Here is a 16,228-nt window from a genome sequence, read left to right as displayed (position 1 = left end):
CAGCGACAAAATAGCCGTCAGAAATGCATTCCTACATTTTATAAAATGAGATCAATAAAATTTTGATAATAAAAAATTTGCCTCCAGTTCCCCTTTAATCTCGTGCTTCTTCTCCATTTCAGAACAAATGGTTCATGAAGTCTTGAAGAATCACAGAAGTATAGAAGGTACGACTTTTGCCAAATTATCTATTTCTTTCCTTACTTCACCATGTAGTAATCCTAATTTTGGATCTGATTTTTTTTTCTCCTGTACCCCCCACCCTCTCTGCCTCTCTCATATACCCGCAGAGTTCTGCCTGTCTTGTGGCAAGACAAGAGCAGCAACCTTCCACCCCCTGTTTGAAGGAGGCCTTTGTCAAACATGCAAGGTGAAAACTCTATCAGAGTCATTTACTCATCCTCTGAGTGACTACACTATGTGTAGACATGCACAAACCAGAGGGACCGTAAATACTGTCACTCATTATAACAAACACCTGCAAACCTTTATGTCTGATTTATGTAAGATACACTTAGAAGATGCCTCTGGACACTTACAATTTTGCTACGATGCCTGAGAACGACAATTTCCACGATAACTTTAGGACTGCAGTTGTCATGAACAGTCTTACACTCAAGCCTCCATCAATGAACAGTTGATAAGTTCAACAAAAGAGACTTTGTGTTAATAATAATGAATTTCCTGGTTACACAGTAGGGTGCATCAGTTGCCTTCACTTTCATAAAATCTGATGCATTTTTGTTCGGGTGTTCCTTTTCACCAATAAAGACATCCTGTAAAATTTTTTGACCATATTCAAAAGTCTAATGGTGGCACCATGAGGTTCATTTTTTTTTTGCCAAAAAACGCTTATTTTATGTTTTCGCGTAAGGTTTGAATCACAATGTTGAACTCCATTTATTGATTTCTTGTGAGCCAGAGATCATGTTAAGAACCTTTGCAAGGGATTGAGAAGCATTAATGTGATTCATAATACATTTGTATTATTTAAAAGTAGTTGAACAATGATTCGATGAACAGCTAAAACTCAAACTGTGCTTGATAATATATTTAGAATATGTACTAAAAATGTGTATCTAAGATATTTGGTATACTCTATAAGGTGCCATAATGTTTCATGAAAAGTGATTGAAATTTTGTCATAAAAGTCATAAAATAGCAGCTTTTTCCATAACTTTGAGCTCCTGGTGCCACCATTAAACTTTTGAATTTTGTCAAAATATTTCACCCAGTGTGTTTTCTTACCAAAAGGAACATAAAAACAAAAATGCATCATGATCGGAGGAACTTTTCATTTTTAGGGGGGCAACTGATGCACCCTATTACACAGTTGCACTTTTTGACCATATACAGTGTTCTCCACGGGCGCTTTTAAAGTGGCGTTATAATTCTGGCCCACCACCCTTCCCTTGGCCAAAAAAACCCAAAAACATAACTTCACCAGTATACGCCAAATAAATCGTAAGGTATTCGCTTTATTATAATTTCGTAACTATTTAACATGCAGAAGACCATTAAACGAATGCATATGAGCTATCCCTGCGTTACACTACACCGCACCACATTATACTATACTGACACATAGTAACATTGGAAGCTACAAGCTGCAGCTAGCCAGCAGCTAAATGACTTTGCGGGTGTTTGTAGCGTTATTGTGCAACGGTTACGCTTATTGATCATCTTTTCTGACCATACACAGTTGCAGTAATCATATAACAGCACACACACACATTAGTTAAGTTCAGGTCTTTTATTTTACGTATCTGTGATTGTGTAGGCGAGAGCTGCATTTTTCCGTTGCTTCACTGTTTGTTTACTGCAGGACTTCCAGGTTCCTGGGTCAAAGGACCCGAACTACGGAGGCCGAGGTGGCTTTGTAGTGCCAGTCTCGGGCACGCGTACCAGCTCATACATGGATTGGAGTAGTTTCACCCAATTAACATTAATTATGTGTATTGTAAAAAATGTATGCATTTATTGTAATTGGGTATTTTGTTTATGCATGGAAGTTCATTTATTTTTCACACACAGAAAAAAATATAATTAATTCAGGGATGCGCATCAGTCTCAACTGAAATGTCAAATGAGTCTCACATTGACAGTAAAGATGATATGTATAGTAAGAATGTGTTAATTTTTTGTAAAATGATTTTAACAATGATTTAGCATTTCCTGTCCATGTATTGGCCAGTTTCACTGTCAAAAAAGCCCAAAGTCCATCAGCTTCGTCCCCCTGGCCCCCTACCGGGGCCCCGCCCCCTCCACCACCTTTTATTTTTGAAAAGTGGAGAACCCTGATACAGTATAGGACACAGTTGTAGAGGCGAGTTATTTATAATCACGCTATCTGTTATCACCCAAATGAGGATGGATTCCCTTTTAAAGGAACAGTCCACCGTACTTCCATAATGAAATATGCTCTTATCTGAATTGAGACGAGCTGCTCCGTACCTCTCCGAGCTTTGCGCGACCTCCCAGTCAGTCAGACGCAGTCAGACGCGCTGTCACTCCTGTTAGCAATGTAGCTAGGCTCAGTATGGCCAATGGTATTTTTTGGGGCTGTAGTTAGATGTGACCAAACTCTTCCACGTTTTTCCTGTTTACATAGGTTTATATGACCAGTGACATGAAACAAGTTCAGTTACACAAATTGAAACGTAGCGATTTTCTATGCTATGGAAAGTCCGCACTATAATGACAGGTGTACTAACACCTTCTGCGCGCTTCGGCAGTGCATTGATATCTGAGCTCCGTATCAATGCGCTGCCGAAGCGTGCAGAAGGTGTTAGTACGCCGGTCATTATAGTGCGGACTTTCCATAGCATAGAAAATCGCTACGTTTCAATTTGTTTAACTGAACTTGTTTCATGTCACTGGTCATATAAACCTATGTAAACAGGAAAAACGTGGAAGAGTTTGGTCGCATCTAACTACAGCCCCAAAAAATACCATTGGCCATACTGAGCCTAGCTACATTGCTAACAGGAGTGACAGCGCGTCTGACTGCGTCTGACTGACTGGGAGGTCGCGCAAAGCTCGGAGAGGTACGGAGCAGCTCGTCTCAATTCAGATAAGAGCATATTTCATTATGGAAGTACGGTGGACTGTTCCTTTAAGTCTGGTTCCTCTCAAGGTTTCTTCATCATGTTGTCTGAGGGAGTTTTTCCTTTCTGCCGTCACCACAGGCTTGCTCATTAGGGATAAATGTATTACTTCATACGTTTAAAATGTATATTTTTCTCTAAAGCTGCTTTGCGACAATGTCTATTGTTAAAAGCGCTATACAAATAAATTGACTTGACCTGATTAAAGGGCAGAATGGAGCATAAGGTTTTACTACATAGTTATACGACACACAGTCATTTTATGTTAATAAATTGGATTAGAAATAGTCCTGGGGTTCTTTCTCATCTGATTTATGACCCCCTGAAAATCCTACTTGGTACTAGTTGTCTTCATTTTAAGACTTGTTTGGTCTCTCTCTCTCTCTCTCTCTGTGCTCTGTGTGTGTGTTAGGATGTATATTTAGAGATCTCCTACATGTATGATGACGATGGCTATCAGTCGTACTGCACAGTGTGCTGCGGAGGCCGAGAAGTGCTACTTTGTGGCAACGCCAACTGCTGCAGGTTCAGCATCACACACACAAAGTATACACATACACTACCGTTCAAAAGTTTTGGGTCACTTTGAAATGTCCTTATTTTTGAAAGAAAAGCACTGTTCTTTTCAATGAAGATCACTTTAAACTAATCAGAAATGCACTCTATACATTGCTAATGTGGTAAATGACTATTCTAGCTGCAAATGTGTGGTTTTTGGTGCAATATCTCCATAGGTGTATAGAGGCCCATTTCCAGCAACTCTCACTCCAGTGTTCTAATGGTACAATGTGTTTGCTCATTGCCTCAGAAGGCTAATGGATGATTAGAAAACCCTTGTACAATCATGTTAGCACAGCTGAAAACAGTTGAGCTCTTTAGAGAAGCTATAAAACTGACCTTCCTTTGAGCAGATTGAGTTTCTGGAGCATCACATTTGTGGGGTCGATTAAATGCTCAAAATGGGCAGAAAAATGTCTTGACGATATTTTCTATTCATTTTACAACTTATGGTGGTAAATAAAAGTGTGACTTTTCATGGAAAACACAAAATTGTCTGGGTGACCCCAAACTTTTGAACGGTAGTGTACACACATTTAAATCCCATATGCAAGCTCCGTACAGTGGTAAATGAGATGTAGATGAAGCGTGAGCTTAATATCATGTTCTGAATGTTATATACTGATGAAGGTTGAACTGGATATTTCTGTCAAATCTCCGTTCAGGTCTACAGGAGCTTACAAAATAAATTTGTTTCCTACAGAATAGCATTGAAAAATCATTTAACATTTGATCTTTTAATACTACTTCACGTGACATTAACTTTTGGATACTGTAAGTTATAGGAACCCCGCATCAAAAGTTTTGTCTTCCATTGTTATTTTATGCCTGCTGCCAGTAGAAAAAAAAAAACAAAAATCAGTGTTAAACAGAATTTATTGTATGTTATTAACTCCTTTCAGTCTTAAGCTAATAATTTGGCCGTGACTCATTGTTTCAGATGTCATCATCATCTTTTCAGTTTGGGGCATTTTCCATAGAGTCTTGGTTCCAACAATATAACTGTTCTTTTTTTTTATCACAAGCACTGACGTGACTTTGTTCCCATCCAGCATAGGGACATGCAGAGTCATAAGAAGAGTTCACAAAACTCGAATTTACAACAACCACCATAATCACTAGGCTTGGAAACATATTTGGACGGATATATAGCAATCACAATTGCAAGTTTTATGTTGCATGAATGCCACAATAGTTCACTTGCCCTTTAATCTTACTCCATACACCCTTAATTATTTTCACACGTTTGTTTTTCTCATTAATAACTTGATTATAGTTCTACTTGTACTTTCCTCACTTATTTTTGTACATTCACTTGCTGACATGGATCCCATTTCTTTCTCTCGTGCTCATACAGCCTCAGATATTGAGTTCTTGCATGTCCTGCTCAATATCCTGCTCTGATATCCTACTGATTTACAGTGATGCTTGAAAGTTTGTGAACCATTTAAAAATGTTCTATATTTCTGCATAAATATGACCTAAAACATCATCAGATTTTCACACAAGTCCTAAAAGTAGATAAAGAGAACCCAGTTAAACAAATGAGACAAAAATATTATACTTGGTCATTTATTTGTTGAGGAAAATGATCCAATATTACATACCTGTGAGTGGCAAAAGTATGTGAACCTTTGCTTTCAGTATCTGGTGTGACCCCCTTGTGCAGCAATAACTGCAACTAAACGTTTGCGGTAACTGTTGATCAGTCCTGCACACCGGCTTGGAGGAATTTTAGCCCATTCCTCCGTACAGAACAGCTTCAACTCTGGAATGTTGGTGGGTTTCCTCACATGAACTGTTCGCTTCAAGTCCTTCCACAACATTTCGATTGGATTAAGGTCAGGGCTTTGACTTGGCCATTCCAAAACATTAACTTTATTCTTCTTTAACCATTCTTTGGTAGAATGACTTGTGTGCTTAGGGTCGTTGTCTTGCTGCATGACCCACCTTCTCTTGAGATTCAGTTCATGGACAGATGTCCTGATATTTTCCTAAAGAATTCACTGGTATAATTCAGAATTCATTCTTCCATCGATAATGGCAAGCCATCCTGGCCCAGATGCAGCAAAACAGGCCCAAACCATGATACTACCACCACCATGTTTCACAGATGGGATAAGGTTCTTATGCTGGAATGCAGTGTTTTTCTTTCTCCAAGCATAACGCTTCTCATTTAAATCAAAAGTTCTATTCTGGTCTCATCCGTCCACAAAACATTTTTCCAATAGCCTTCTGGCTTGTCCACGTAATCTTTAGCAAACTGCAGACAAGCAGCAACGTTCTTTATGGAGAGCAGTGGCTTTCTCCTTGCAACCCTGCCATGCATACCATTTTTGTTCAGTGTTCTCCTGATGGTGGACTCATGAACATTAGCCAATGTGAGAGAGGCCTTCAGTTGCTTAGAAGTTACCCTGGGGTCCTTTGTGACCTCGCCGACTATTACATGCCTTGCTCTTGGAGTGATCTTTGTTGGTCGACCACTCCTGGGGAGGGTAACAATAGTCTTGAATTTCCTCTATTTGTACACAATCTGTCTGACTGTGGATTGGTGGAGTCCAAACTCTTTAGAGATGGTTTTGTAACCTTTTCCAGCCTGATGAGCATCAACAACACTTTTTCTGAGGTCCTCAGAAATCTCCTTTGTTCGTGCCATGATACACTTCCACAAACATGTGTTGTGAAGCTCAGACTTTGATAGATCCCTGTTCTTTAAATAAAACAGGGTGCCCACTCACACCTGATTGTCATCCCATTGATTGAAAACACCTGACTCGAATTTCACCTTCAAATTAACTGCTAATCCTAGAGGTTCACATACTTTTGCCACTCACAGATATGTAATATTGGATCATTTTCCTCAATAAATAAATGACCAAGTATGATATTTTTGTCTCATTTGTTTAACTGGGTTCTCTTTACCTACTTTTAGGATTTGTGTGAAAATCTGATGATGTTTTAGGTCATATTTATGCAGAAATATATAGAAAATTCTAAAGGGTTCATAAACTTTCAAGCACCACTGTAATTCTCACCTTTCCTTCCCTCCCTCTTTCTCTCTCCTCAGGTGTTTCTGTGTGGATTGTTTGGACCTGCTGGTGGGTCCAGGAGCATCGAACAGTGCACGGGATTTGGACCCATGGCTGTGTTATATGTGTCAGCCATTGCAGCAGTATGGTGTGCTAAAGAGACGTCATGACTGGAGCCTTAAACTGCAGGAGTTCTTTGTCAATGACAACGGACAGGAGTTTGTGAGTCCTGGGTCACCGTATAATAATCATATTTAACATACACTCACCGGCCGCTTTAATAGGAACTCGTTCTTGATTCTAAGATGCCTGTCCTTGGCTGGCAGGAGTGGAACCCAATGTGGTCTTCTGCTGTTGCATGCCAAGATGCTTTTCTGCTCACTATGGTTGTAAAGAGTTGCTATGAGTTATCATATCCTTCCTGGCAGCTCAAACCGATCTGTGCCGAGTTTCTCAAAAGCATCGCAACACAAAGATCATCATTAAATGGTAGAGCGAGCAGTACAATGAACACTGTCTCTCCTAGTTAAGATGCTGTTAGCTTTAAGAGACTTTTGGGAAACCCATCTCTGGCCATTTTCCTCTGACCTCTCTTATCAACAAGGCGTTTCCACTCACAGAACTGTCGCTCATTCAGTATTTTTTGTTTTTCGCGCCATTCTGTGTAAACTCTAAAGACTGTTGTGTGTGAAAACCCCAGGATATCAGCAACTTCTGAAATACTCGAACCAGTCCATCTGGCACCAACACCCATGCCACAGTGAAAGTCACAGAGATCACAGTTTTTCCCATTCTGATGTTTGAAGTGAACATTAACTGAAGCTCTTGATTTGTATCTGCATGATTTTATGCATTGTGTTGCTGTCAAGAGATCGGATGATTAGGAAACCGCATACAACAGCAAGTGTATGGATGTACCTAATAAAGTGGCTGGTGTGTGTGTATAAAACATACAAAAAACATTGAGTGAACGACAGTTCTGTAGGTGGAAACACCTTGTTCATAAGAGAGAGAGAGGATATTACACGGTTGTGTGACGATACCGTATGAAGTTTATCTTCAAGTGTGGAATGTATAGATCACGAGTGAGCAGAGTGAAAGAGTGATATATTTTTCAATGTGATTAGATAAACTTCATATCTTTGCGCCACTGTGTAATGTTCTTTATATTATATGGACACATCCAGACACAAAAAAAATACGCAAGATCATCAAAAGACTTTTAATTTTGAACCGGTTTGCCATTTTGATAATGCTCGTTGAGTCAGCGGGAAAACACTGGGAGTAACGTCATCAGACTGAAATATTGGGAAATATGTCACTCAGATCCGCAGTGTATTTCATATGAAAAATGCAAGTTTTTAGTACGAGAAGCTAAACTTCATATCTTCAAGCTAACTTGTAATTTTCTTTTTATTATATAGACACATTCACAAACAAAAAGTACCCAAATTTATCAAAACAATTTGTTGATTTTCTCATGAGTCAAGAGAATTATGCCACGGTTTTGGATCTTCATGTCCCAAACGTAGTTCATATGAAAACGACAAGAATGTCTCTCAAAAAAAAAAAATTATATATATATATATATATATATATATATATATATATATATATATATATATATATATATATATATATATTTGTATGGGCCATTAAGGCTAGTCCATATGTGCTAGCCCACATGGTCCAATCCCACAGAAGAGCTACTGTAGCACAAACTGTTGAAAAAATTAATGCTGGCTAAAACAGAAAGGTGTCAGCATTAACTTTGTCAACAGTTTGTGCTACAGTAGCTCTTCTATGGGATTGGACCATGTGGGCTAGCCTTTGTGCCCCATGCGAATCAATGAGCCTTCGACACCCATGACTCTGTCGCCGGTTCACCGGTTGTCCTTCCTTGGATCACTTTTGGTAGGTACTAACCACTGCATACCGGGAACACCCCACAAGATGTGCCATTTTGGAGATGCTCAGACCCAGTCATCCCGCCGTCACAATTTGGCCCTTGTCAAAGTCGCTCAGATCCTTACGCTTGCCCATTTTCCCTGCTTCCAACACATCAACTTCGAGAACTGATGCTGTGTCCAAACTCACTCACTCGTTCACTACTCCCTACTCACTATATAGGGAATTACTATATAGAGGACTGTATAGTGAGCTCATTGATAAAATGAAAAAACACTTTCGGACCCTACTCCGTCGCACCGTTATTACTGTCGCACAATTAAAACATGTCAGATCAATTGGCTGGTGGGTTTTCAAAATAATAAATACATGCATGTATTTTTGTGATAAATGCATATTATACCGAGTGTATTTCCCACATTAATAAATACAAAAGTACTTGTGTCTGCTGCATCTTTCAGTTCTTTTAAATCAAGGATTTTATTAAATCAAATTTGAGGCTTTTGTTTAATTCATTCATCGCTCTGCACTTTAACTTTTATTCTTGTATTTTATGTCTTATTCTATTTTAGCTTTTTTCTATTCTCCAGGGATGAGAGTTTTCCGCTTTTTGGCGGAATTCCGCTTTTTTTCAGTCAAAATGGACCTTTTTTATATTGTTGCAAATCCGTTGAGAAAATTTTAGGGGGGTAGGGTATAGGGATGTTAACCGATGACCGTTTGACCGGTGGTTGACCGAATCAACGTCAACCGGTTAATTTTTTTTTTGGTTGTCGGTTAAAAAAAAAAAAATCAATCGTTTTGAAGCTGCCGATTTTGGAGCGGAGGACTTGGAATTCTGAGTTGTAAACGCTTGGGGCATGCCATGCGGTGTAAGGACGACAGCTGACGAATCAGAAACACCCATTCAGTCATGTCCCGCCCTCCCGCCCCAGTTAAAGACAGCTGACGAATCAGAAACACCCATTCAGTCATGTCCCGCCCTCCCACCCCAGTTAAAGACAGCTGACGAATCAGAAACACCCATTCGGTCATGTCCCGCCCTCCCGTCCCAGTTAAAGACAGCTGACGAATCAGAAACACTCATTCAGTCATGTCCCGCCCTCCCGCCCCAGTTAAAGAAAGCTAACAAATGAGAAACGCCCATTCAGTCATGTCCCGCCCCAGTTGAACACAGCTGCCACTCAGCGAAAGAAAAAAGTGTAGACACAGGCTTTTCAGCTTACAAATTACTATTCTGTTTTTTTTTTAATTATTATTAGAAGGCACATCGAGTTTAGTCCTCCCTTGGCCAGTGCATTCTGAAAGTATGTTTCGGTCTGTAGCCAACAATGCATGTTATTGCAGATCATATCTCTCCACACAAACTAAAGGCGCAGATGCCGACTTTTTCACGGCTGAATCGTTAGCTAAAAAGAGGGAGAGGACCAACAAGCTTTTAGCTCTTGCTAAAAAGCTCAAAATAAAGAAGAAATAAATTTTCTGCACCATGAAACTGTAAATAGTTGTATATATTGAAAATAGACAAACACTTTATAGAACCAAAGGAAAAATGTATTCATAAATCATATAAACCATTATTTAATATAGCAGTGAATGTGTTACCTTAGTTTGGATTTAGAGCAGCAAATTTGAAGTATCATGTTGGTGCTCACCTGGAATGTATATGCAAAATTTATTACAAAAGGCCCGTGTCAATGTTTCCTTTACATAGGTGTAGTTGATCTTTATCAAATGAAAGTTTAAGTAATATATGTACTTGAAAGAGAGTTCTACTTTTGTATAAGTGTCAATTTTGTAAGCAAACAGGGTATGGTATTTCAACAACATTTGTAAAATTTTGATGATAAAATAAATGGTTTTTAGGGTAAAAAATCTCTAAAATCCATGAGCTCCCGGGGGCTTCGCCCCCTGGGCCCCCACCGGGGCTTCGCCCCTGGACCCCACTGGGGGCCTATGGCCCCCAGACACCCGGCTAATTTTTCAGATTTTTTCATCACAAGCCACTCTCATCCCTGATTCTCTTACTATTTTTAATCGTACTTGAATATCCGTTTATAATGTGTTTCTTCCTCCATCCATTCACCCCCAACGCCCTTTTTTTTTTTCAGCGCGACCGCAATGCATGATGCTTATTTTATATTGCTTGTTTAGTGACTATCACACTTTTCACAGTGCATTGTGGGATACTTTGAGTGCACTATAAAGGGTGTAATAATTCTCACTATACATTCGGACAGTACTACAAAATGGGGAGCTCACTATGTCGTCCACTATATAATGAGTAGTGAGTGATTTCGGACACAGGGTGTCTGTTCACTTGCTGCCTAATATATCCCACCCCTTGACAGGTGCCATTGTAATGAAATAATCGATGTTATTCACGTCAAGTGGTCATAATGTTATGGCTGATCAGTGTATATAGTCTGCGGTGAGGTCTTTTTAAATGTTTGTGTCATTTTGTCCCCTAAGGAAAGCCCAAAAATCTTCCCAGCAGTCCCAGCAGAGCAGAGACGTCCAATTCGAGTTCTGTCACTGTTCGATGGCATCGCCACAGGTAAGTGTGTCTGCATTTGTACGTTTGTAATTATGCATGACATTTTTAAATTGCGGGGCGGCACGGTGGTGTAGTGGTTAGCGCTGTCGCCTCACAGCAAGAAGGTCCTGGGTTCGAGCCCCATAGCCGGCGAGGGCCTTTCTGTGCGGAGTTTGCATGTTCTCCCCGTGTCCGCGTGGGTTTCCTCCGGGTGCTCTGGTTTCCCCCACAGTCCAAAGACATGCAGGTTAGGTTAACTGGTGACTCTAAATTGACCGTAGGTGTGAATGGTTGTGTGTCTATCCCTAGGCTGACACTTGCACGACTTTTGGCCACGATTTTGTCGTGGCAAGTCGTACCATTTTGGGGCACGAACTGGGAGGCTCCCGCACTGTTCACGACTAGTTCACGCATAGTTCACGACGAGTTCACGAATGCGTGCCCGTCCACATTCACGAACTGGCACGACAAGTTCACGCATAGTTTGCGCATAGTTTACGCACTTCCCGCATTGGCACGACGAGTTTGCGCAATTCGGACGGTGTCGTGCCGACTTGGGCACGCCTGTGTCATGCACAACCTCATCCTCATCAGATACCCACACGCAATTTCAGAAGTGGACCGCGAAGATCCGGACACACATGATCTGATCCCTGGTGGATGGAGGACTGACCGACACCTGCAGGGGCTGCTGCCTCTAACCGGCCATCATACCCAGAAGGATGCAAAGGATCAGCGAGACTACCTGTCACATTACTACATGTCCCCTGCTGGTGCTGTCCCTTGGCAAGAAAGAATGGTAGTAGCTTCATGAGCTGCATCCACAGTTGTTCCATTTTTGAAATAAAAGAAACGAAACTCCCCCCCCCAAAAAAAGTCATGAAGGAATAGAAAATAAAAGACATTAAAGAAAAAAGCAAGAAAAAAAATTGCGAATGGCGAGAAGTGTCCGGGAAGCCCTATATATACCCCCGCACCGACGTGAGCGCCACTGTCGCGCAGTAGTCGTGAACTGCTCGTGAACTCGTCGTGAACTGCTCGTGCCATGCGCAAACTGTTCGTGAAGTGCGTAAACTAGTCGTGAACTGCTTGTGCCATCAATGCGTGACCGTGTCAGTGGGAAGGCACGGCCACGCTGCGACGCGCACCAATTCGTGAACATGTCGTGAACTACTCGTGAACTCGACGTGAGCTGTTCGTGAACTATTCGTGGCAGTTCGTGACAGTCGTGGCATGGCGCGCACTTCCATGCACTGGCACGCATCCTCCCGCATTGTCCCAACGAGTTCACGACAAGATCACGAACAGTTTGCGCATAGTTCACGACCCGGTCGCGAAATTTTGTCGTGACCAAAATTTTGAACATTTCAAAATTCTCGTCCCGACATGGCACGCAGTCACGACGGGTTTACGCACACTTCACGCCAGTTTACGACTAGTTTGCGCACTGGCACGACTCGAGTCATGCCAATGCGTGCCACGGAATCGTGCAAGTGTCAGCCTAGCCTATGTGTCAGCCCTGTGATGACCTGGCAACAGGTCCAGGGTGTACCCCACCTTTCGCCCGTAGTCAGCTGGGATAGGCTCCAGCTTGCCTGCGACCCTGTAGAACAGGATAAAGCGGCTACAGATAATGAGAATGAGATGAGAATCCTTCAGTCTTTCCTAACCTGATCTGGACTGTAACTGGAGCATAAGGACAGTTACAACCGATAATAATTTTGATGCGATTCTCTTTAACGACAGAATTCCCCTCACTTGTATTGGAAGACTATATATATTGGCAGCCAAAAACGTTTATGTCAAACATGTTTTTGTGGAACGTTTTACTGAAAGTCAATGTTGTTTTCATTAAAGCCCTAAATGTGTATAATTCATCCTTTCAGATACAAGATTACTTTTTTAGAGGAAAAAAAAATTGCAGCTTATGCATGAGCAATGGAAAATAACATGGTCTCATCTGTGAAATGCCTCCAAAAGAACCTTAAACATTGACTTTCATCAAAGTTTTCTACAAAAACAAGCATTTGACATAAATGTATAACTCGGACTACTTTTTCAGAGGAAAAAATGTTTGGTTAGGTGCTAGCACGGTAGAAAAAGGTTAAGCAACAGGAGAAGCTTTTTACTGTGCCAGTGTAATTACAGCCCTTAGACTTTGATTATAATTTATTTGAGCGTTTGCTTTTTTCGTGTCGATATGGTGGATTAGGTTCTAAAAGCTGGATTATTCCTTTAAGAACATGCTTCAGTCAGATTACAGGTCAATTTCAGGAAAAGTTATGAAGAAGTATTTGTTTTTTGGCCTGCGACTTTAGGATATCTGGTGCTGAAGGATTTGGGCTTTAAGATTGATGCATACATTGCCTCAGAGGTGTGCGAGGACTCCATATCCGTGGGAGTCGTCCGACATGAAGGAAAAATCCAATATGTGAACGATGTTCGGAATATCACCCGGAAAAATGTAAGTGATAATGTAAGTCAAGATCCCTTTTGGCAGTGTTCTCAGTCAGCTGGGTTCAGTCTCTCAGTGTAAACCGTGACTGCAATAATCGAAAAAGAATGTTATCTACAGTCATTCTCTCTCTCTCTCTCTCTCTCTCTCTCTCTCACACACACACACACCTGGTCTAAACCTGTTATTTGTGTTGTTATGAGTTGCATGTTCCAACAGCTCTTGATAAGAGCAATCAGGCCACTGGAGAAAAGTCTGGCTTTTGCAGTGTCTCCTCCCCTTCACTTTCTCCATGTTTGGCTTTCAGTTTCTGCCTTCCCCTTTCTCTTGTCCACCGTAACGCACGCACACGCGCGCACACACTGCTCCCTGGTGCACAAAGCATTCCCAAATCCCTCCTTTACACATTCATTCATTCATTCATTCACTCCATCATCCACCCTTTCATCCGTTCATTGTCCCCTCGCTCAGTCACCACTTCACCCCTTTGTCACGCTATAGAGCCTGGATTGAGGAGGGAGGGGGGAAAAGGAATGAATGAAAAGGGAAGCAAAGAGAAGGGGAGGGCATGAGCCTGGAGCTGGATGGGGAAGCATGAAAAGAGACTGAATAGAATCCAACTGCATGCTCTCGCTCTCTCTCACACACACACATGCACACGTGAATGTGCCACACTGTTTCACAAACAGTGTGGTTTGTGTCTGTCTGTGTTTCCTAATCTCTGTTTGTGCACACACTCGAGATATATCTGTGTTTTCCATGCCCCACTGATATTTAATCACACAAAGTGTGATCGCAATTTATGTGCATGTGTTCACTGACATGAAGGGATTTCCTGTTACTTATTGGCTTTATGCTGCTTGTCAGTGCAAGACACAATGTTGAAACGCTAAGATCTGCGAATGATATAACTTTTAGTACATAATGAGTTTGAATAGCATTTGTGGTTAGGCTTTACTTTTTTTCAATTAACAACTGTCATAGTATTGCAGCAGCATTTCCTGTCCCACAGAAGAAACCGAGAGTTGGGGATTTGAGTGTTGGGTAGAGAGAGGTGGCGGTGTAATGTGCTGATTAAGGTGCTCTTTTGTCTTCCACAGATTGCCGAGTGGGGACCGTTTGACTTGGTGATTGGTGGAAGCCCATGTAATGATCTGTCAATTGTCAATCCAGCCAGGAAGGGGCTTTATGGTGAGGCACCTATCAATCTGTATGTCTGTCTGTCTGTCTGTATTTACAGTACCAGCCAAAGTTTGGACACATGTACTTAATCATAGGTTTTTCTGTATTTTGATTATTTTCTGCATCGTAGAACAATACTCATCTCATCTCATTATCTCTAGCTGCTTTATCCTTCTACAGGGTCGCAGGCAAGCTGGAGCCTATCCCAGCTGACTACGGGCGAAAGGCAGGGTACACCCTGGACAAGTCGCCAGGTCATCACAGGGCTGACACATAGACACAGACAACCATTCACACTCACATTCACACCTACGGTCAATTTAGAGTCACCAGTTAACCTAACCTGCATGTCTTTGGACTGTGGGGGAAACCGGAGCACCCGGAGGAAACCCACGCGGACACGGGGAGAACATGCAAACTCCACACAGAAAGGCCCTCGCCGGCCCCGGGGCTCGAACCCAGGACCTTCTTGCTGTGAGGCGACAGCACTAACCACTACACCACCGTGCCACCTAGAACAATACTGAAGACATCAAAACTATGAAATAACATATGGAACATGTATGGAATTATGTGGTAAACAAAAAAGTGTGGAAACAACAAAATATCTTTCATATGTTAGATTCTTCAAAGTAGCTACCATTTACCTTGATGATGCTTTGCACACTATTGGCATTATCTTAACCAGCTTCATGAAATAGTCACCTGGGATGCTTTTCAATTAACAGGTTGTCAGGGTGCAGGCACTTACAGACGAAGAAGAAACCTTTATTTGTCACATGCACACTTCAAGCACAGTGAAATTCATCCTCTGCATTTAACCCATCTGAAGCAGTGAACACACGCACACACACACACCCAGAGCAGTGGGCAGCCATACTAGAGCGCCCGGGGAGCAGTCAGGGGTTAAGTACCTTGCTCAAGGGCACTTCAGCCCAAGGCCGCCCCACGTTAACCTAACTGCATGTCTTTGGACTGTGGGGGAAACTGGAGCACCCGGAGGAAATCCACGCAGACACGGGGAGAACATGTAAACTCCACACAGAAAGGCCCTCGCCGGCCGCTGGGTTCGAACCCAGAACCTTCTTGCTGTGAGGCGACCGTGCTAACCACTACACCACCGTGCCGCCCCCATTACAGATGCAAACGCAGGGGAGAGCGGGTGCGTCGCAAACTGTAAACAAAGCCAAATCGGGAAACTGGAGACGTAGTCAGGGACGGGCAAGGGTCAGTCAATCGGCGAACAGAATATCAGAGATCAGTCAGAAATAAGCGTAAACAGAGTTCAATAATGGGAAGTCAGACAGATAGTCAAACGGCTCGGTAAAATCAGGCATGGGGACACAGAACAATACTTCGCAAAGTCAGAATGTGAAAGTTGAACTTGTATAGGGAAGGTGATTGCCGGTAAATTAGAGACAGGTGTTGAGGTTAGAATTCTGGTGACGAGGGG

General features: G+C 41.9%; 1 protein-coding gene across 4 annotated transcripts in view; it reads left to right on the top strand.

Moving 5' to 3' along the window:
• dnmt3bb.1 (DNA (cytosine-5-)-methyltransferase 3 beta, duplicate b.1) overlaps positions 1-16,228 on the top strand; it is a 129,789-nt gene that overhangs the window by 96,213 nt on the left and 17,348 nt on the right. For 2 of the 4 annotated variants that reach the window (XM_060938054.1, XM_060938052.1), the window contains exons 11-17: positions 123-167; positions 291-370; positions 3,520-3,632; positions 6,733-6,916; positions 11,075-11,159; positions 13,457-13,614; positions 14,694-14,784. In XM_060938054.1, coding sequence (XP_060794037.1) covers positions 123-167; positions 291-370; positions 3,520-3,632; positions 6,733-6,916; positions 11,075-11,159; positions 13,457-13,614; positions 14,694-14,784 — 756 coding nt within the window. The remainder of the gene's footprint in view (positions 1-122; positions 168-290; positions 371-3,519; positions 3,633-6,732; positions 6,917-11,074; positions 11,160-13,456; positions 13,615-14,693; positions 14,785-16,228) is intronic. The other 2 variants (XM_060938053.1, XM_060938051.1) reach the window with 1 other exon arrangement.

Source organism: Neoarius graeffei, chromosome 13 (assembly GCF_027579695.1).
Source record: "Neoarius graeffei isolate fNeoGra1 chromosome 13, fNeoGra1.pri, whole genome shotgun sequence".
NCBI classification, from domain to species: Eukaryota; Metazoa; Chordata; class Actinopteri; order Siluriformes; family Ariidae; genus Neoarius; species Neoarius graeffei.
The sequence above is the reverse complement of the archived record's forward strand: the minus strand, read 5'-3'. Positions and strand labels throughout refer to the sequence as shown.